The 23,545-nt window shown below is 37.0% G+C and overlaps 1 protein-coding gene across 1 annotated transcript in view; it reads left to right on the top strand.

Moving 5' to 3' along the window:
* Positions 1 to 23,284, top strand: part of LOC136253585 (collagen alpha-1(I) chain-like) — a 31,991-nt gene extending 8,707 nt beyond the window's left edge. The window contains exons 4-13 of the mRNA XM_066046251.1: positions 12,844 to 13,063; positions 13,130 to 13,195; positions 19,364 to 19,477; positions 19,539 to 19,953; positions 20,078 to 20,262; positions 21,528 to 21,676; positions 21,937 to 22,114; positions 22,165 to 22,407; positions 22,626 to 22,778; positions 23,166 to 23,284. Coding sequence (XP_065902323.1) covers positions 12,844 to 13,063; positions 13,130 to 13,195; positions 19,364 to 19,477; positions 19,539 to 19,953; positions 20,078 to 20,262; positions 21,528 to 21,676; positions 21,937 to 22,114; positions 22,165 to 22,407; positions 22,626 to 22,778; positions 23,166 to 23,284 — 1,842 coding nt within the window. The remainder of the gene's footprint in view (positions 1 to 12,843; positions 13,064 to 13,129; positions 13,196 to 19,363; positions 19,478 to 19,538; positions 19,954 to 20,077; positions 20,263 to 21,527; positions 21,677 to 21,936; positions 22,115 to 22,164; positions 22,408 to 22,625; positions 22,779 to 23,165) is intronic.
* The last annotated feature ends 261 nt before the right edge of the window (positions 23,285 to 23,545 follow it).

The raw sequence follows: 23,545 nt of genomic DNA, 5'->3' as shown, positions 1-23,545 counted from the left end.
AATAAATCACCCTGCACAGTATTTAGTTAGAAACAAATCCCTCCTGTAGAGTGGTCAGTTAGGCAAGTTACCTGTTACCTGCAAAGAGTTCAACTATTTTTTCAAATCACCCTGTAGAGAGCTCAGTAGAAACAAATCACCCTGTAGAGAGATCAGCCAGAAACAAATCACCCTGTAGAGAAATCAGCTGGATCAAACCACCCAGTAGGGTGTTCAAATACATTTCAAGTCACCCTGTAGAGAGTGTAGCTAGAAACAAGTCACCCTGTGGGGAGTTCAGCTGGAAACAAGTCACCCTGTAGAAAGATCAGCTAGAAACAATTCACCCTGTAGAGATCGGCTAGAAACAAATCACCCTGTAGAGAGATCAGTCAGAAACAAGTCATCCTGTAGAGAGATCAGCTGGAAACAGGAGAGAATTCAACTATATTTCGTAGAGTGTTTCAACTAGAAGTAAGCCACCACGTGGTGAGTTCAGCTATGAACCATTCACCATGTAGTCAAAGAGTACAGTTACGTTATAAGGCTCCCTGTTGAACTATATACACATTTCCCTGTAGCTGCAAACAGATGAACCTGTGTGACTTATTTTTATGATAAATCAACACAATTAAAAATTAATGCCTAAATGTACATGTAGCTACACAAATCATTAAAATCTTCTTCTTCATAATCATCTTCTCTCTAGATCTGTGGTAAAGAAAAAGACAAATTAAAAGTAATACCTAAAGTTGGCCATAGGCTGGCTTTAGGTTTGAAATTACAGAAGAAGTGACATCTAATCAAAAACAGCCAAGCTGTAAAAAAAGGGGGCCGCCTCCAAAAAAGCCAGGATGAAAAAAGATGTCAAATCACAGGTGGCGGCAAAGAAATGGCTGTGATGGTAGGTTAATGGCAAAAATTTTAATAACAATTCAGGTGAATTTGGTGCCGGATCCTAGTGAAACTTGGAGGAGGCAATACAGATTCACCTGAATTGTCGTTATTAAAAATTTTCCCATTAACCTACCATCACAGCCATTTATTGGCTGCCACCTTTGATTTCACAACTTTTTTCATCCTGGATTTTTTGGAGGCCGCACCCTTTTTTATAGCTTGGTTGTTTTTGATTAGATATAGCTATAGCTCACCATGATTCTAATCAACTTTTTGTTTCTTCATACTTGTCATTATTTGTACTTCATTATCACTACTACCTTCCCCTCTTTTGTTTGTTCTGCATGTAGTCTTGGCTAATAATGTGCAACTATAATGCTTTAGCCTTCTCACAGGTCCCTAGTGGGATAGCATTTAATAATGATTAAAAGATGGGCATTAATTAGAAGCTTAAAACTTGGGGTGTGGGACTCACACCCTAGCCTAGGAATTGGGGGTTCAGTTCCCAGGAGTTTTGTATTCTTTTTGTTTTCATTTCAGTGCATTTTTTTGTTTTATTTTATCAGTGTTCAATTGGTGACAGCAGTAAAAACTACCTGCCGGTGTTTAATTATGAGGTAGATTTATCCAATGGATGTTTTGGATGAAGTGCTAAGTAAAGTGAGCAAGTATACGTATCAGTAGCATAGCCAAGGGGGGAATTTTCCCCCCATCACTAAGTCAGTAGTGTTTTGTTTTTTTTAATTTCTGTCACAAGCTTACCAGGACACGCATCCCAAATTACTGTTTGTGCGCTACTACGCGAGTGCACACAACATTCAATTCATTTGCGAATCGCTATAATAATACGATGATTTCTTGAGCGTTACAAGCAATGAATAAAACGATGCTCTAAAAATACAAATCCCTAGGGGTTTCCTGTATACCTTCACCGAACGAAAATATTACACACACAATTCTATATTTAGCCTACATTACTCACATGATAGTGCATTTTTCGAATCTAAAATAACAAGTGACCCGCTCAAAGTGACTTCGCAAGAGTCGCAACTCAGAAGTGACAAGTAATACACGATGACGCTACAAACCTACTGTCTATGAGGTGATAAAGTGTTAAATGGACCATTTTTTTCCCGAGTTAATCACACTGGATCTTCGTACAGTGTAGTGGCATGCCAGTTTAATTTTTTTTTACTTTGTCAGTCAGTCAGATGATCTGTCACAATTAGCTTACAAATTCTGCAAACAGGAGAGGTGTAGAACTGGGATTTCGTGCCAATACATGGCGTTTGGATTTCGCCAGCTGAAGTGAGTCAGTTCGTAATACAATGCCAGTGTGCTAGGACTGCAGCACATGCAGACTGTGACTGATGCAAGAAACTGTAACACATTGTATTTCTACTAAATTGTTCACAATATAGTTCTACTGGATTGTGGGCAAATTTGTTGGAGTACAGTTGTAGCACGTGCGATGATGCTCGACAAAAATACTTTCATTGATAAGTATAACTGGTAGCAATCAGTAATGAAGTAGTTATGTAGCTAGTTACATAAGCTGTAATAATATATACAACACCGTATGTTGGCTAGCCCATCATTGGGTCATTAGCCTTTTGTGCAAGTATGAATAATGTTGAGCATTTTGTGGGGGATGCCTGCCCCCCACCACCTTCTGGCTAGCTACGCCCCTGATACATATGATAGTTAGTAATAAAGTGAGCCAGTATATGAATAAATATAGTAATTAACAATAGTTATTTTACAACATCATGCCAGTTTCAGCTAACTAATAGCAGGTATGGACTATGGAGACATGTGCAGCATTCTACTAAAGCGAATCTGGAACGGTGGGTCGGAATTTTAGCGATGAAGTGAGTGTACCTAAAGTGTGCAGCATTTTGTCATTATTATTATTATCAAGTATATTACAACACTGACACAATGCTTATAAACATCTCCAATGAGTAGTGGGATATGCTCATCATGTGATCCATCAATCTGTGATCCGCCAAATGCAGCAACCCTTACTGAATTGTGGTACATATTATTTTTCTCACAGGATGAGTATAAAATACAGATAATTATACTTATAGTCTGTGGGAAAGGGGTGAGAAGATAAATCATCTTTAGGTAGGTTAAGGTTGTCCAGTTCAACTATTGATTGAGGTAATTCATTCCATAATTTGATGGTTGAGAGGTAAAATGATCGCAGACAGGATTCGGTTCTGGAGAAAAGAATTGCAAAACACTGATTGTGTCCACCGTTAGTCAATGATTAGGGTGTGAAAGTTATAGAGGTCTCAGCCAGTCCATGTACATATTATTTTGTAGAATACTGTCATAGCTTTAAAAGTTTCTCCTTTGTTCAAGTGATGACTACTTAAGTTGTTCTAAATGTTGGTAAGTGAGCTGAACTACGATACACTTTTTCTGTCAGGTTTATCTGATACTGTATTAATGTGATGACCACACTGTAGCTGCATATTCCAGTATAGAGATATAAAACAATTGGATTATCTGATCTAAAGCACTTAAAAATATTTATTGTAAAAATATTTTTGATTAAAATAGCTTTAGCTATTACAATACACACTGACTTTATTGATGTGTTCTTTCCAAGTTTGATGTTCATCAATTATAATTCCTAGGTACTTGGCTGATAATATTTTACTGGATTCCTGACCATAAATTTGATTTTAAAAAGGGTTATGTAGTTCTTTATAACGTTGGCCTCATGCAGATGTCCTGAGGGTTGGTGAAAACAACTGCTGTATCAAGACACACGATAGTGTGTCGTGCGGCCCAAGAAGCCGGCTCACCACACCGTGGGTATATTGAAATGAAGAAAGAAAACGTCATTTTCACACCTTTGTATCTCGATGATACCTTATCTGATTGGAACCAAATTTGCGGGAGTGTATAAACAGTGGAATGGACTACTGGAATGGTGGAATACTGGAATGGTGGAATGGAATGTTTTAAAGTTCAATATCAGTTTTTACATTCAAATAAGTACAACTCCTCCCCTTATGTAAGCAAATAAATAGGCTTCCCTTTAAAGTCAGCTTATTTAGCATAATTCACCACACCACAGACAAAGTTTACCAATGTAATGTACTGTAAAGTCAGTTATGAACATACACAATAGCAGTTTATTGGGAATACCAAGAAGACCCCTTGTTCTCAAGTGATAAAAAGTTAGCTAGCCAGCTGATTAGTACATGTATGCATTGTAAAAGTACACTCAATGTATAATGAAGTATTCATTTACTTATTATCAACTTTACCAGTTAGGCACTGGAGAGCGAAAACAAAACAGAAGGCAGAGCCTGTGCAAGGTGTTTACCACTAACCTAGGAGCTTAAGCGAAAATCTTTGGGTAAAGTAAATGGGACTATCTTGTAAGCGTTTACAATGAGTCTTTCCCACAATTGTGTCAGAAAACAAAATTTAAGCCAAAGTTCATTGTGGCAGTGCCATGCTGCACACTGAACTTAACCTTCATTAAGACAGTTAGTTTCAGACAAGTAGTAAAGTATTGAGTTATAAGTCATACAAGTGTTGCGGTGGGGAAAAGTATGCTAAAGGAGCTGACTTCAGTGGGGAATCCTATTTATTTGCTTACTTAAGAGGAGTTGTACATATTTGGATGTACAAAATGATATTGAACTTTAAAAAAATTCCATTCCACCATTCCAGTATTCCACCATTCCAGTAGTCCATTTCACTGTTTATACACTCCCCCAAATTTGCTGCGGAGTTGTCTGCCAACTAGGGGAGTCCACATTCCAAATTTGAAGGAATTCGCTCAAGCCATTTCTTAGTTACGAGCAGCCAAAGTTTCGGGTTTTTTTTCTTCGTTTTATTTTTTTTTCTTCGTGTTTTTGCACACTTGCAAAAAATGCTATAAAATGGAAATGCGTACTCCGATCGTCTTGAAATTTTGCACACTGAAAAGCAGTCCAAAGGCGAATTCTATATATCAAATTTGGTGCAAATCCGATGAACGGTTAAGGATTTATGACCAATTATTTACGTAAAACAAGATTGATTTGTTGTCATGCCTACAGGCTAAACTGCTTCATGGAATGAGTTGAAAATCGTTTTGTGGATAGATCAACCATTGTAGGAGTGCCTTTTAGTGGTTTGAAAGCAATCGAAATAAAGACCATGGAGATATGACACGGAACCGAAGGTGCGTAACAATTGCGTGATCGAGATTCATAAATAAAAATACCAACAATTTTAACTCCTACCAGGCAAACCGCTTAGAGTAGTGAGCTGAAATGGGTATATAGCTGGAATAGTCACCATAGAAAGTCCTTGCAGTAGTACAGAACAATCGGATTACAAGCCACTCAGTTATGATTTGAAAGCCAACTCTGTGTAGCAAATGCGAGATCGAGGTACTCTAATAGAACAGCCACCCTAATAGAGTATCTAATCCAAAACAGTAAAGCTGCAAAAAATGAGTGTGGCCCTGAGAAAAGCTATGGTGAAAAAAAAAGTGAAATCCAAGGTGGCGGCCAAGAAATGGCTGTGATGGTAGGTTAATGGTAAAAATTTTAATAACGACAATTCAGGTGAATTTTGTGCCTAGACCAAGCAGCACCAAATTCACCTGAATTGTCGTTATTAAAATTTTTACCATTAACCTACCATCACAGCCATTTCTTGGCCACCACCTTGGATTTCACATCTTTTTTCACCATAGCCTTTTTGCGGGCCACACTCTCTTTTTACAGCTGTCATAACTATAATTTATTAGGCTTTGAAGTTTGGTAAGTATAGTTGGTGGGCAATAAATTACAGTTCACTAAACTTTGCGGAAATAAAGGGGATGTTGTAAAATGTGGAATGGTGAATGTATGAATGGTAAATGACAGTATAGACTATGAATTGACCATGTAGGGTCTTTAGTGGCTATAGTATGTGTCCTTGGGCCCATAAGCAAGTGACAATGTACTCTAGAATCTGTGCAGCCTAGGTAGAGTATAACTTGTTCAGTAACTTGGTTGTGTGGGAATTAACTATAGCTAAGGTATAATTAATCAGATCATTTCTTCTGAGAACATGCTGGCAGAGCCACCGGGGAAAGGAGCAGGAAATAAAGCAGGTCATTAGGGCACAGAAAGTTAATGATTAGCTTTTCTTATCCATGCATGCCCACATCACCATTTGTGACCGAATCTGTGAAATACCAACACAATCTCGCATGTTTTGAATTCCTGTTTATTAAATGTTTATAATCTATTTAGCCAAATGCATACTATGGCAAGTTTCAGCTTGATATGGCAATAACCATAGGAGTTACAGCCCTACAAAGTAACAACAGAAAAATTGATTTGTAGAAGTATAGGAAATATAAATTACAGGCGCTTACTAAAACAGTTGTAACTTACGAGCAGAATGACACACTGGGCACTATCCTGGTCGCTGTGAGTAGGAGAATTGATTACTGGGTAATTTTCTTATGTCATCTTTCTTCACTATATATAAAGGAGAAAGTAGTAGATCAATAAGATGATATCCAGGCTTTTATTGTTAGGCCCTTTCATCAGTCAATGCTTTGCCCCACTACATGAACACGGGTAGAGGTGGAGGCCTAAGATAGGTTGGGATTTAAACATTAAAAAGTTCTAATCACCACTACCTGGGGCCATTTTCCATGTCGAATCTCCACTTATCCTGCACTATTCCCCAGTATAAGACCACAGGAATAGTAGGGGATAGCAAGACCACAACTCTTTGTTTTAATACCAGAAGGCGTAGCTACCAAGTGACACTACAGTGCTTTTCAGTCTTCTTTTCAGTTTTCATCCTCGGGTTGGAACTACATCACTCAACGTGTCTTTTAACAACTATCTTTTTCATGTGATCTAGTAGAGAGCATGTGAACCTTGCTGGAATAATTAACTTAATGCAAGAACTCTTAGTGTTTGAAAGAAAAGACTGAGAGTGTTAAAGCTCAAAAAGATAATATCAGCTTTGGTCAAATTCCCCACTATCTGGGGAAAGGTTAGCGGTCGTTTCCCCCACTAATCCCCACCTCTGCCTAGTGGCGGATCCAAGGTGGGGCACATGCCCCCCTCCCTTCATCAAAAAATCAAGACACTCTAACACAGCAGTCAGTCAAATACTCAGTCACTACATGTAACGCTATTAAGAATCTTCAACAGTTGCGGAGTATATATGAAAAACTGGCATCTGCAGCACCGTCCCATGCACTAAGTTAGCCCCAAATAGCCAGCTAGAAATTTTGCAGGTAAAATGTGCATGGTCCATTGTATGCCATTGTATATGATAATTGACTCATAGCTGAACTAATTATGACTGTCACCGATCCCTAAAACCCTTGATCCATGCAAACCACTTGGCACTTAGCCACATTAAATTTTTGTACATAAAACTGTTCTACATCAAAATTTTCAGTGTTGAAACATATAAAGTACTTTTAGGGAATGGGGGGCTATGCACCCCAGATCCCCTACTCCATATGTCTACTACCCTGGTGCACCCTCCCTTACCAAACCCTGAGTCCGTCCCTGCTGCCCGTGTTCATAGTAGCAGGGAAAAACATTGATAGGTACATAAGAACAAAGCATTCAAAAAATTTACTGAATTTTTTCAATAATACGCAAGTATTTCACCCCATTTTATTTTAGCTTGCACAATCAAGTGTGTCGGGTTTTCACAGATCTGGTCACATTTTTCTTGCCGCATCAAGGACTTTTTTGTATTATACCCAGCACCTTTTAAAGGCAACTACCTAGAGAAGTCTAAGAAAATGGCTTTCTTGGTCACTTTAGCTAGCAAGTCAATAAAAATTTATTTAAAATATTGGAAAATGAGAAACCAATAAGTTTATGTGGCCTTATCGAATGGTACGGTTGTACCATTTAAGTAGGAATTACGGTGAAACTTTTGCGTGCCGCCCAAAATTCCGCCTTCAAAAATCACCTTAGAGACATTTTACGTGACAAAAATCACCTTTATGGAATAGTACTAGTCCACATATGTAATACATACTACAGCATTAAATATAACAAAACACGTACAGGTGGCCGGATATAGAATTTTTTATAAATTGCTAAAATTCGAATTTTAGTCTCACTGACTGCCTCACTGCCTCACTGCCTTTCTGCCTCACTGCCTTTCTGCCTCACTGCCTTTCTGCCTCACTGCCTTTCTGCCTCACTGCCTTTCTGCCTCACTGCCTTTCTGCCTCACTGCCTTTCTGCCTCACTGCCTTTCTGCCTCACTGCCTTTCTGCCTCACTGCCTTTCTGCCTCACTGACCACAGTCGCAAGGCTAGAGGCCAAACAAAGCAGCGCACAGCCACCATTCTACGCCACAATAACAAATTAACTCACCAGTGGGATGTGCCTTTTGGGGTTCTGATGAGTGTAGGCCCTCTGCGCCTTGTCTTTTCTTTTATCTTCAATCAGGCTGCTTATCTTCTTCATCCAACAAAACCATATCGAGGTGTTAATTTTCTGCATCAACACTTTCTTTTAGCAGCATATTTAGATGCTACAGAATTATTTCAGAGCTGGATTTCAGAAGCGCTCAGCAATCCCGGCGCTACGAGAAGAGTTACACTTGCTTGATATCAGCAACTTCACAATTGGGATCCGGTTTGCAATAGGTTTGTGACCACGCCCCCAAATAAAGATAATAGCAAAAGAGTACTAAGACCCGACCACTTAGCAATCTAGCTGTTTACTTAACAATAAACAAGATCACCTCACTCCTTATTGGTCTAGCTAGCAGCACACCCCTTGGCTGACTCCAGATATACTCTAATACAACAGTCACTCTAATACAACAGTCATGTATGATGGAACAGTTACAAGTCATATTGTTCTGAAAGACATAGCTATTTTTATAAGAAAAAGAAGCAAGCACAATATAAAATTAGCATAATATAGTACAGGTACTCTTCAACAACAGCAAGGTAAATGGCTGGAGTCATACAGGGAGGCTTGCATCTAAAATGGGTGATCCTCTGATGCTCATTATTGAAGAGTGCAGCAAGGAGAACCCCAAAATACAGCATAATCACAAAATATGAGAAACTCCACTTCTCACTGAGCAAATGGGCAAGATGTTTATAAGTGATGGTATCTGCCTTTCCCTTACCTACAGATGTAGAGTGCAAGTGAACTAATACAAGTTACACTGTAGCTAGCTGTGCCACAACAAAAAAAAACTAAACAAACTGTATTTTAAAAATTGTTAATTTAAAGAGATCTATGCAACAAAAAGAAGTGAAACAAGAGATGAATGGTGGTGTTACAGCATAGCTCAGTGGGAAAGTCCCTACTTTGGCACATTAGCCGTATATTACTATTTTGTTCAATGCCAAAGTAGGGACTTCCCACTGACCTATGCTGTAACACCAGCATGTTAAGTACATTTTTATTCGACCCCCCAAACAGGCCGGGGCTGGGAAAAAATTGTTCTACCTCTCCCCCCTCCCACACACACACACACACACACACACACACACACACACACACACACACACACACACACACTTCCTTTGGCCCTGTAACACTCATATAGTCAGGGTTGTAAGCCTTTTAAAAAGGCCTTTTTGTGTATCTTTGGATAAAAGCATGAAACTTGGCAAAAGTTTGCATGTATGACAAAGATTATTTTTTGATGGGGAGCCACCTCAGATTTGACCTTTGGTGACCTTTACAGGCAATTTAATGCTCAAAAACTGGCAGTTTTGTCTCTATTTCATGTTTGTATGATCCAAAATCCAAAAACTTGGTGTCAAATTGAAGCATTTTCCCTAAAGAATAAGTTGGTTTTTACAGAAAGTCTATAGCTTATTCTGTTCTAAAGTTACAACATTTTTTGTGGTAAAATATGCCTTTATTCTCTCCCGCCCACACACAATTTTGAAATACGCCCACCACAATTTTGAAATATGTACAGAAAAAAGGTTTACTTTTTCAATATTTTTTAATTTTTTTAATAAGCTTTACAACACAAATGCTGAAGGTCTGTAGGACACCCGATCCTACAGCCTGTTGATAAGTGTGTTTGAAAAGGTGGAGAAAGGAGAAAAAATCCATGACTGGCATGACCTAGGCAGCCTCAAACCTGCAACCATCTGATTAACGCTTGAATGCTTACAGGAGTCTGCCAGGCAGCCTTTCTCCTTGTCAATTTCATGTATATGTATCCATAGGAACTCTAGAGAGTGATTTATTTTCTCAAAGTACCCCACGTGGAACCAAATGAACATTAGTATAATTATTTATTAAGGTATTACAGCAGAAGTGCTGAAGGTCTGTAGGACACTTGATCCTACATCCTGTTTAAAGTTGTTACATAAAGTGTACTTGTTTTGTATAACAATTTGACATGTTAAATAGGCATGATACTTAATGATAGAACAATTGACTGCCATGGGTTATATTTCCATGCAGGTCATTTTTTTGAATGGCTGGTTTATGTATGTACAAGGTACAATTTGTGTGAATTCTGCAAATTCTTGATTCACTAAATTTTAGCTACATGTTTTGTATGAATTCACACATGTTGACTAAGCTTTCTGGATTCTACTTTTATTGAATCGTCATAGTGAAGACAATTGCTTGTGTTTTGTAGTTTGCAATTGCAGAAATTTCTGCTGTAGACTATTTAGATTTTATATGAACTCGCAGACATATAGTATCACTAATGTTTAGTATCTGTCACTGAAGAATATTTGAAACTACCCTACACAGTATTGAGCAACATTATGGGTGATAACTAAGTAATAACCCAGTATACACTGGAAAATTCTACACAGGCAACTAAACTAGGTAAAATTAATTTATTGCTCATACATACCATATATAGGTACTGGTCATGGTGCAGGTATTAAATCAAATTATTTGTCCAAAATTAAAGTAGTGTGTGACTTATTTATATTTTAAAATAAGTCGTGTGGAATGTAGTAACTTACTAGTTTTCTTAATATTCTTATTTGTATTTATTGTATAGTTTACTGTGTAATGTCAATAGAGTTGCAATAAGATATAGTAATGGAATTGGCAGTTTATTAAGCATACATCTGCACATATTGATCACTAGGTTAGTAAGCACTGTTTAGTGCTATAGTTCCTTGTACAGTGTATTGCCAATCACAACACACCAACGTAATGCTTGATATACTGTATATACAGCAATTAAGGATTCACATAGAATGGGGCATTGTTACAGGGTGACAACTAAAATAAAATACCGCATGCTTAAGTGTAGCTACTGGCTATTTTATATTATCCAAGTGTTCTATCTTAGTATGCAGTGCATTAATTTACCATACAATGTACATTCTACGTATGTCTTGAAGCTAACTTTTATAGAGATGTGGTCTCTTAATACAGGTGGCCACTATAAAACAAGTTCTACCTTACAATTGAAAACGATATCACATATCTAACTCAGCATCTAATAATTATGTTGGAAATATAAATCTACACTATGTTTTAAGTACCATAGCATGATGTGCATGGGCAGGAGAAAATAGGGCTACTTTTTGCTCTTATAAATGGCTGTAACTTTGGAATAGTAAAGGCTATGGATTTTCTTTAAATGTTAGCATATATTTCAGAGCAAGAGCATTAATTTGACACCACATTTGTGAATTTTGAACCAATTATAGGTGAGACAGACACAAATTGACCATTTAAACATTAAATTGGATATAAAGGTCACCAAAGGTCAAATCTGAGGTGGCTCCCTATTGAAAAATAACCTTTATGATACATACAAACTATGTGGCAAGTTTCATGCTTTTATCCAAAAGTGCACAAAAAAAGGTCTTAGCACTCTAACTAATAAGGTGGGTAGTTGTTCAGAGCAATTCTGCATGATAGATGCCTTTTGCACAGAGCATTATCACTTAAGGGCTCAAGGAGACATAATAGTGTACATAGTCAATTTAGTGACTAAAGACTTTTAAAAACAGATGGTCCTACCATAGACCTTATTATGAATATGATTAAGTCTATAGACAATTTCTTTTAACAAAGAACATACTACAATTCGATTCCAGTTCATTCCATTCCACATTCCATGTTTTAAAACATTCCTCGATAAGTACACTTTGTTCACACAAAGTTCTCTAAGTATTTTTTGAAAGTACTGAGTTTTTTTGTAAGCAACAGATCTTTGTTCAAGTCAAAAATGTATATGATTGTGTAGAAGCCTGGTTTTGTCAAATTTGATTACCCTAAAAAAGAACCACCTATAATTACTAGCTTACTGATGTCTTCTTCAGTTTGTAAATGCTGGGAGTGTTGACACATGCAGACTGCATGCATGTAGCCAAGAATTTCTAATGCTACAATATTTCAGCTAGAGGTGTGAAACTGAACAGAATATCACAACTGGTTACTGAGAAGATCATAACTGTCAGTTATCCGGTTAACTGAATTCAATGAAATGTTTCCTGCAATTTTTATGCTGCACTTATAGCATGTAAGCTATGTACCCTTAAAATTTGTAGTACAGTTTGTCAGATTGTCCTTATAGCACCCAAAGTAGGCACCACCTATATCAGAATCCTACTACAAGTGTAACATCAATGTTAAAGTGCAAAAAAAGTACCCAAGCATACCAATTTTAAGCAAATATCTTATAGATTGATTATTCACTTATGCAAAACAATAACTGATAACTGGATTAGCTGGCCAGTTAATCAGTTTACCTGGTAACTAAAGGTTTCACAGCACTAATTTCAGGAGCCAATGGTGCAGCCAATGCACTCAAAGAAATATTTTTATTTTTAGTGCTATTCACTACAAAAATTTCTTGACCAACACTGAGCTTGTAATTAAAACATTGTCTTTTTGAAGCCAACAATTGAAGTAATCTAAGAGTGTCTACTTATGCAAAATATTAGTACCACATCTAATACTAATGTACACTGAATTGCTAGTAGAAGTTCATTTTTTCTAATAGGCAGCAGGCATTCTGGGCCCAAAAGGACCTAACGAAAGAAGGGGGTTTCCTGGTAGCAGAGGACAGACAGGGCCAGATGGAGATATGGGACCACCTGGTAAAGGTGAAAATGGAGACACAGGACCTGATGGAGCTAAAGGTGAAAAAGGAAATAAAGGTATAAAGGGATCTGTAGGAACTACTGGACAAAAAGGAATAAGAGGGCCTAAAGGAAATCCAGGTATTATTATGAGCACTATATGCGTATACATATAATTTAAAAAAATGATAACTTGTTGGTTTTAAGGTCCTTCTGGTTTACCTGGTACACCGTGTGAATGTCCTGGAACTCCATCACTATATTGTGTATCTGGTTAGTCAATACACATACTTTATGTAAGTGTGTACACCGTATATATCTAAACCAAAACAGCCAAGTGGCAAAAAAGGGTGTAGAGCCAGATGTCAAACTAAAGGTGTGTAATGATGTCATTTTAATGATGAGTATGATTATCAAAAAATGATTAGCATTACCATCATTGCATGCAGCCATTTCCACCTTTGATTGACATCTTTTCCACTCTGGCTCACACCTTTTTTCACAACTTGGCTGTTTTGGTTTTATAAATAGATATCACTTCCTTTTATAATTCCATACCCACAGAAGTCAGCTTTAATTTGAGGCTTCCATTTTACTTGTATTTCTTTACTACAAATTTGTATTTGACTATGTGTGTAACAGTTTTGTGTATGTATGTATATATCAAGACACATGCATGGTAGTGTGTTGTGCAGCCCAAGAAGCCGGCATGCCACACCATTGGTATATTGACAGGAAGAAAGAAAATGCAAATTTCACATATATGTAGCTCTGTGATACCTGAAACCAAACTTGCTGTAAAGTTGTCCACCAGGTAGGGGAGTACACATACCAATTTTGAAACAAATTGCCCCAGCCATTACCGAGATACAAGTGGCCAAAGTTTTGATTTGTTTTCTTCGTTTTGTCTTCTGCTTCTTTTTTTGTACACTTAGCAAAATCTGCTATAAAGCACAAACACGTACTCCACACACATGCTGAAATTTGGTGCACTTAAGGGGTTATTAAATCAAATTGCTGTACCAATTTTGGTGGAAATCCAATCAGGATTTATGGACTTATGACCAAATATTCTTGTAAAATAAAATCAAACTTCTGTCATGCCTGTACACACGGTAACCCACTTTGAGAAATCAGTTGAAAATTGGTCTGTAGTTAGAGTAACCATTGTAGGAGAGTCTTTTCTTTTGGTGGTTGAAAGACAAGATTACACCACAAAATACAATGCAAAAAACCAACAGTGTGTAACAATCATAGTGTTGTTCCAGTATCAGCTAGTTATTACAGTTCTAATTCCAGTTTTGCAACCATAATCTTTAAATTTACAGTTCCAGTTCTAGTTCTGGAACCATAACCTTTAGAATTATAGTTCTAGTTCCAGTTCTGGAACCATACCCTATAGAATTACAGTTCTAGTTCCAGTTCTGGACCCATAAACAGTTCTAGTTCCAGTTCAGGAACCATGCCATTTAGAATTATTCTTCAATTTCTAGAACACTTTATTTTAACTTTAGTGTTACAAAAAGCCCATAATGAAATTTATGGACACTCACTATTAAGTTAATATATGCTAGTCTTGCCAGGTTTAATTCCTTCATGTATGTATATAGCTAATACTGTAGACAAACAGCTATAACACTAACACCATATGCAGATACATCTTATGTGATTAAAATCACTTCTACAGAACAATACTAGAGTCCATCTAACTTCAAAATTAATACAGCCTTAAAACAAGAAAACACTTACAAACAGCTGGATATAATTTTTAAAAAGAAAATTACTGAAACTCAAATTTTTGTCTGCCAGCCTGCCTGATCACAGTCACAAGGCCAAACAGAACGGCACACAACCGCCACTTCATGCCACAATAACAAATTCACCTGCAGTGGTATGTGCCCTCTGCACCTTGTCTTTCCTTTCATCTTCAATCAGGTTGGTCATTGTCTTCTTCATGCAATGAAACCATATCCAGGAATTAATTTTGCGTATCAACACTTTCCTTGAGCAGCATATTTATACACCACAAAATTGTTTAAAGAGCTGCTTGGTAGAAGCCTATAACTTCACAATTGGTTCAAGACCACATCCATTAGTGATCTTGGTTGATTAACAACAATCAAACACTGAAACAACTCCTCTAAGCAATTCCCATTCTGACTGTTTGGAAATTAATTTATAATTGCTTCACTTCTAGGGACCTTCCAATAACATAATTGATTTGTATATAGTTGTGTTCAAAACATTAGTACATTGCTAACCTTAATGTTACAAAGGTTAGTTCCTTTCCGACAGTCATGATAACTACACATCCTTATTATTAGTCTAGCTGTGTTTGCAATGCTAGAAATATGAAATAGTGACATGTCCCCTGGTAGGTGAAGGTTGACTTGAGATACTCTAAGAGAGCAGTCACCGTAATAGAACAGTCACATGTGTATAGCTGACAAAGAAAACAAATAAACTAATATATTAGTAATTGTAAAATAAAGTAGGGATCCAATTGATAAAAAGTAGTGAAACAAGAGATTGATGATAGTATTACAGCATAGCTCAGTGGTAAAATCCCTACTTTGGTATTGAACAAAATAATTATTTTAACAAGTAAATGATGTTTTCACAGAGCTATGCTGTAATACCATCATTCATCTCATTTCACTATCTTTATTGCTTGGATCCTTTAAATTAATAATTTTAGCAACAAGAACATTTAGTTGTCATGCCTACTAGGCAAACCGCTTATAAGAATCAGCTGAAAATGTGTGTATAGGTGGATTGATCATTGTAGAATACCTTTTCAGTAGCTTTTAGAATAACTTATACTGCAGAAATCAACTCCATGTAACAAATGCTTGATCGAGATACTCTAATAGTGCATTCACCCTAGTAGAACAGTCAGTAAGTTGCAAGTCATTTTATTGAGTGTTATAACTACAAACAAGTCACCCTGTAGAGAGTTATAAAGAGTATAGCTAAGGAACAAGTCACCCTGTAGAGAGTTCAGCTATGCACATTACTAGTCACTCTGTATAGAGCCCAGCTATAAACAAGTCATCTTCTGTAGAGAGTTTAGCTACAAAGAAAGTTTAGCTACATGTTATGTAACAATTCACCTTATTACTTACATAATAATCATTTTTATTCAGTTTTAATATATTTGATCAGACACAAACCTATACACAAACAATTCTTTCTCTTGTTGAACAATCCCATTAAAAGAAAAAAGAAAGCTCCAGAGCCAGCTTATGGCCAACTTTGAGACTTATGATACAAAAAGAAGTGATACCTAAACAAAAACAGCCAAGCTGTACAAAGGTACAGACTTCAAAAGGCCATGGTGAAAAAAGTTGTAAAAAAAGTGGCAACCAAGAAATGGCTGTGATGGTAGAAAATTTTAATACCAACAATTCAGGTGAATTTTGTGCTGAATCCTTGGAGGAGGCAACACATACTAACCTGAATTAATATTGTTGTTAGTAAAATTTTGCCATTAATCTACCATAACACAGTCATTTATTGGCTTGATCTCACAACTTTTTTCACCCTGGTTTTTTTGGGGACCACATCCTTTTCCAGCTAGCCTGTTCTGGTTAAGATATTTATATTATTTATTTATTAATGCTTTACAGCACAAGTGCTGAAGGTCTGTAGGACACCTGATCCTACAGTCTGCTCAAAGACTTTAGCTACATAAGGTGTGTTTGAAAAGTTGGAGAAAGGAGAAAAAATCCATGACTGGACCTAGGTAGCCTCGAACCTGCAGCCATCTGATTTACGCATATATATCAAGCCATATAATAGATGTCGTGCAGGGCACCTCACCATGGGTATATTGACAGAAAGAAAGAAAAAAGCATGGTTTTCACACATATGTAGCTCTGTGATCTCTTATCCCATTACAACAAAATTTATAGTAGAAATGCCAGGGGTCTAACCTGCCAAATTTGAAGAAAATCACCCAGCCATTTTCAGAATTTCGGTTTTTTTTTTTTTTCTTTTTTCTTTCTTCTTTTCTTACTTTCTTTCTTTCTTTCTTCTTTGTCTTTTTGCACACTTTTTAATGTCTGCTACAAATGCGTCCTCCAATCACAATAAAATTTGGCATCCTAAAGAGGATCCAAAAGCAAATTCTAGTATCAAGTTTGGTGCGAAAACTTCAGGAGTTATGTGCATTAAAATATAATGATTTATTGTCATGCCTACAGGGTAAACCACTTCCTGGAATGAACTGAAAATTTGTTTGAAGATTTGAAAGGAATCAAGAAAAGGCTATAGAGATATAAAGCAAAACCACTAATAATTGCGTGATCACATTTCATTAACAAAAACACATAAGTTTTTGCGCCTACCAGACAAACCACTTTAGGAAATGACCACTTAAGGAAATGAACAGAAAATTGGGATTTAGATTGATTAATCATCATAGAAAAGCCTGTCAGTAGTATAGAAGAATCGGATCAAAAGCTGCTGATTTATGATGTAAAATTCAACTATGTGTAAAAAAAGTATGATCAAGTCACTTTAACAGTACAGTCACCGTATTAGAGCATTCACCACCATTAGTTCAGGTATGTAACAAGCCAGAGAATTCAGCTATGACAAAAGGTAACCCTGTAGAGAGTTTAACAACAAACAAGTTGCCCAGTGGAGAGTTCGTCAACAAAAAGTCAACCTACAAAGGAGAGTTCAGCTACAAACAAATCACCCTGTGGAGAGTTCACCTATATACTAACAGGTCACCCTGTAGAGAGTTCAGCTACAAGTACATCACCCTGTAGAGACTAACAGGTAACCCTGTAGAGAGTTTGACTACAAACAAGTCACCCTGTAGAGAGTTTGACTACAAACAAGTCACCCTGTAGAGAGTTTGGCTTTGCAATTTTGAAGTTTTATAAAGCAATAGGAATACAGACAATTACATAAAGATAGGGATTGTGTCAATTTTTGGTTTTGCTTTTTGTAGGCCTGAGCCTATTATGCTCAAAATTTACCTATTACTCTTTCAAAAATTTCCCAAAAATATTTTCCATTATCCTTTGGAGTAGTTTTCAAGATGTTGATATAAGTGGTTTTGCCAGAATTAATTAATAGCCATAAATGAAGCATTCCATCTTACATATCATTTTCTAGCCATAAGTAGTTAGTTACAACAGACTTAGAATAGCTATCTGCAGTAATAATTCAAGGGTTTTCAATCATTAGTGTATTTGAGCTGTAGCTATAACTACATGGTAAGTTTGGTAGATAATGACCATAGACTTAAAGAAGATACACTGATATAAGATGTACAAGTTTCAGAATTGCAGATAATCATGCAGTTAAATCCTTGATGCTGGGTGCTGATTGTTAACACGAAATTATTTGACTGTTCTATTAGAGTATTTGAGTGTTTATCAATCTTTCAGAGGCTTTTCAGGCTCTTTTGAGCCAGCAATTGTATAATAATGTCAGTTATACATCATTCTTGGCAGCGTAACTCTTTATTCTAGCTAATCAAGAAGAGGCGCACCCTTTAATTCCATCAATTATTCTTGTGGAGGTCCGATACCTATTAAATTATTCCTGTAACCATCCTATAATTCTGGAATTATTCTCACAAAATTGGTGACCTGTTATTCTCAAAATTATGCCAGCATAATAAACACATGCCTAATTTTTGCCACATATCTACCATCACAGCCATTTCTTGGCTGCCAACTTGGATTTCGCATCTTTTTACTACGGCTTTTGGGGGCAGTACCCTTTCTATGGTTTGGTTGTTTTGGTAGAGATATCAGTAGTTTTTGTAATCATTAGATTTGGGGCTTCTTTTACCTGCATTTTTTCACTACTGCAAAAAGGAGGAAGATATGCAGAGCAGACATTTTAGTTGTGGATAATGCGTTTTGTTTTAAATTATATGCTATTACTATGTGTGTATGAACTTTCCTTTACAAGTTCACTTGTTTTTAGCTAAATCCTCTACAGGGGTGACTAGTTTATTTGTAGCTGCACAGATTGTAGTTGAACTCTCTGTAGGGTGACAAGTAGCTGAATTCTCTACCAGGTGACTTGTTTGTAGCTGAACTCTCCACAAGGTGACTTGTTTGTAGCTGAACTCTCTACATTGTAACTGTTTTGTAGTTGAACTCTGTACTGGGTGACTTGTTTGTAGCTGAATTCTATACCAGGTTACTTGTTTGTAGCTGAACTTTCCACCTGGTGAATTGTGTGCAGCTGAATTCTCTAAAGTATAGCTGGACTCTCTACTGGGTGACTTATATGTAGTTGAACCCATAATTTCAAAAATTCTAATTGTTTCAGGCACAAACATAAGGTTGATTTTCCAAAGTTCAGACACATTTAACAACTCAATCATTTAATATCAAATTAAAGAATTGCAAGGTTGCAATCCACTTTTAAATAATATTATATAATTGTCTTGGTTTTTAATTTGTATAGCAAATGGAGATCCTGGTGAGCCAGGAGATATTGGGAGGAGAGGTGTAACAGGGACCAGTGGTCTTCGTGGTGTCCAAGGTCCCACAGGTAGAAATGGAAGGAGCGGAGCACGTGGTAAGATACTGTAACTTATAAGAGTATTTAAGAATTATTATTAACTATTGTGGTATTATAGGTCTCTGTGGTGATCCAGGAAGGCCTGGCACTGAAGGAAATCCAGGTATCAGAGGACCTGCAGGACTACCTGGCTTACCAGGTGCTCCAGGAGAACCAGGACTATCTCGTTGCCAAGGACTTAGCAAGAGAGATATTGAAAATCTGCGAGTTGTAGTAAATAAACTCTCTTCCAATGTGCCTATGCATGAGAGCTACTTTGATGCATGGAGAGGTCACAATCTTCCACTAAAACCAAATGAAATTATTTTAAGACACTACTTAGAAGAAGATAATGAGATAAATAAATCTACCAGTTTTAACTACACTCATGCATTGTCCGATAAAAGTCAGTTTCACATTAGGAGAGGAAATGTATTGACTACATGGGGTACCAGCAAACAAGAAATGCTTGCTAAACTTGAAGTTTATGAAAAGTAAGTGTTACTTATCAAACTGTTACATATACATAACCCTTCAATTCACTGTTCATTTGATTTGTCAAGCTAAATTCATACATTTTAAACACAACATTGCTTTTATTTTTTATGCACCTACTAGACATTTGGAATTGGATTTAGAAGATCAAAGAATAAGACGTTCAGCAGCATCAATATACAGAGGTTTTCCTAATGTATCATCATTTTGTCCCAAAGGTCACCAAGGATTACGTGGAGCTCCCGGACCATCTGGTCCCCCAGGCAATAAAGGTGAACAAGGACCAGCTGGCTTTCCTGGACCAAAAGGTATTTAACCATTAGTAACTATTAAATGTGCCATCTATGTGGTTGAACTTCAACAACTGAACGCTTTTCCACATGTATAGCTGTTGATAAATTAATAATACAATAAAAATTGATACATTTTTAATCTAAGTGTACATAACATCTTTGCAACTCCATACCATAAGGCATGAACATTGCTCACATTGGCTTTCCCTATTTAATGTCCTAATAGGATTGAACTAGTACTGTATATACAGAATTTAGTTGAGTTGAACACTATATGTAAACCTGGACATGTTAAATTAACTTTAAGTGAGGAAACTTTGTGAATCATGTAATTTTTTTGTGTAACGAACTTTCATGTTTGCTCTTATTAGCCACAACTTTAAAATGCAACAATGAAAACAAAAAACAAATGACACTTTTATTCATCGTTTTGTCCAGTTGTAAATAAAAATTACAATTCATTTACACAAATATTTCCAGAAATACGGTATTTATTATTTTACATAAAAATGTGTTGCGGCATTCACAGGTTTTATATAATATGTAGACTAACAAAGGTTTCTTCATAGCTATTGAGTACACCATACTCAGGGGCTAATCCAGGAGCTGGCAAGAGGAGGGGCACAAAAAGGCTAAGTTGTAGGTGGTTGGGGAGAGCAGATTCTCTTGTTAGTTGCTGCATTTTTGAGACAACAAATAATCACTTCTTAGTAGTGTCTCACTACTGATTTAGCCATTTTGGCCTTTGCAGATGGTTGTGAAGTCTTAAAAGTTGTTTAAAAGGGCTCTGAATGTCTTAAACAACAGCAACATGATAATTATTTTAGAGGCGCTTAGTATGTACGAAAATGCTGGGTGACTATTTTACAGCTAGTTTGACTTTGGTTTGCTTTGGTTTCAGGCAAATTTGTAATAAATACTAGTAAAATGTGCATATTTGCACGAGTTTTATAAACTGATCTTGGCCTGACATAAAATTTATCATTTTAATCAGAAAACAGTATGGCTGGCTCCTCCACAAGGTGAGGGAGGGGGGAGGGAACATTTGCTCCATCCTGGATCTGCCATTGATGCATCTGCTTCTATAATATTATGCTTCTTAGCTTAGCAGTCAGTTGCACTCCAGAGGTGGCATTATATAAGTAAAATTAATTTAAATCTATGCATATATGTGCATGTGTAAAAAATGACTACTTGTGAATTTTTAAATTCCCTACCTTTCTAATATGTGCCATACATATTATTGTCAACCAATGTGCAATTCATTCTATTGATTAAAGGTCCATGTGGTGATCCAGGAGACATTGGCAGTAAAGGTTGTCTTGGAGAACCAGGAAAACAAGGCCAACTAGGAGCTACTGGACCTCCTGGTAGGGTTGGAAAACCAGGACCACCAGGTAGCAAAGGATTACCATGTGAAGAAGATCAGGTACTTTATTCATAAGACTAAATCACGAATATAATTTTTTTTGGATTTTTGACTGGTTTTTATCTGTATTCAAAACGAATATGTATATAGACATCATAAAAGTAAGCATTTATGTGAAGAAAAGCAACTAATAATACATTTTACGCTCAAATGGATTTTGCACTAGGATTTTCCACAAACTTTAGGATAAAATGGAAAATGTAAATCTGTTCCTTGAAACTACATAGAATAACAATCCATAATATGTATCGGCTTTGTAGATTGGCATACCTGGCCAGCGTAAAAAACGAGAAGTTGTTACTGGACCACCAGGGGAGAAAGGGTGCAAAGGTGATCGTGGTGATCCAGGACAAAGTGGAGTGAGAGGCTTCACAGGAAATCCTGGTCACCCTGGAATTAATGGGCTTGATGGTGCTAGTGGAAGCAAAGGAGAAAGAGGTCTGCAGTCACAATTAATTTTTTAAGTATTTGTCATTGCAATTGAATAGGAGTTGATGGAACAAAAGGACCAAGAGGATTACCAGGGTCTAGGGGACTTCCTGGAGTAACTGGCCACCCTGGCTCCCCTGGCCAACCAGGATGTGTTTGTAAACTGTTTAAAGTCATTCTGGATGAGCTTTTCATTATCCAACCTTCTGGAGGTCAAGTATATCAAAGCACTATCAATACAGTTACTACTCAGATATTGCCTGGACCACCAGGCCCAATTGCAAACACATTCTGCATCCCAGGTCAGTCACTGTGTCCTCTAGTAATAGTGGTCTAGATCATCATTTACTCTCCATAATGAACACCTGTACACAGGGCCACAAAAGTGTATATAATATCATTTAAGTGCAACTTTAAATTTCTCTATAAAAGGCAAAAATAAGGAGTATGCAACCAGACCTTTTGGATTTTTCTGATTAGGGAGGCATTTGTGTTAAGTGTTAATAAAGGTTTCATGTAGGTCCCCCTGGAGAACCAGGAGAGATTGGCGCACCAGGACCTAAGGGCTTTACTGGTGATAGAGGAACACCAGGAAATCCTGGAGGGGAAGGAGAAGTTGGTCCTAAAGGAAGAGAAGGTAGCAAAGGTTTCAGAGGGGAAACTGGTGTAGCAGGTATAGTAACGTTACTTCAAAAATAAATTATGTGAAAACTAAATTATAAAGTATGTGGCCATGTAAACCTACAGTATTTATGAGATTCTCATCCACCACAATTTTATTATTGGCAATGAGGGTTGGAAAACTTTTGTATACTTTTATTAATGAGATAGCTAGCTGAATAAATTGTACAAGTCTTACATGACCTACAATGCAACTTACATCCTCTGCTCTACTGTAACTGCTCCACTAACTTTCACTGCTGTATATACTCAGTCACCTAATTTTTTGATGCAACAAAGCTATAAGCAGTGATGCAGGTTGGGATGAAAACTTAATCATTACCTTTATGGTGGCCATAAATTAAAATACTGTACAATAGGGTGAATCTGATTATTATAGGATCTGTTGGAATAACTGGGGCAGTGGGAGACGATGGTCCTCCAGGAATTGCTGGCCCTGATGGACCACCTGGTCGAATATGTGCTCATAAAGGAAGAAATGCTAGAATTTTAAACTGAAACACAGCCATGATTGGTAATTTTGTTAAATAAAAGTCAGGCCTATATGTGTCAATTGTTTCCAACAAAATGTGAGGTATAATAAGCATGAAGCTGATAGTAGTGAGCAGAATAGTGGCATAATAGGTGCAGCAGTTTTGATACTGGAAAACTTTACACATTTAGTTTGTATGAGTCACACTCACACACACACACACACACACACACACACACACACACACACACACACACACACCCACACACACACACCCACACACACAC

Source organism: Dysidea avara, chromosome 4 (genome assembly GCF_963678975.1).
Source record: "Dysidea avara chromosome 4, odDysAvar1.4, whole genome shotgun sequence".
Lineage (NCBI taxonomy): Eukaryota > Metazoa > Porifera > Demospongiae > Dictyoceratida > Dysideidae > Dysidea > Dysidea avara.
This window is presented reverse-complemented; position numbering and strand designations above follow the sequence as displayed.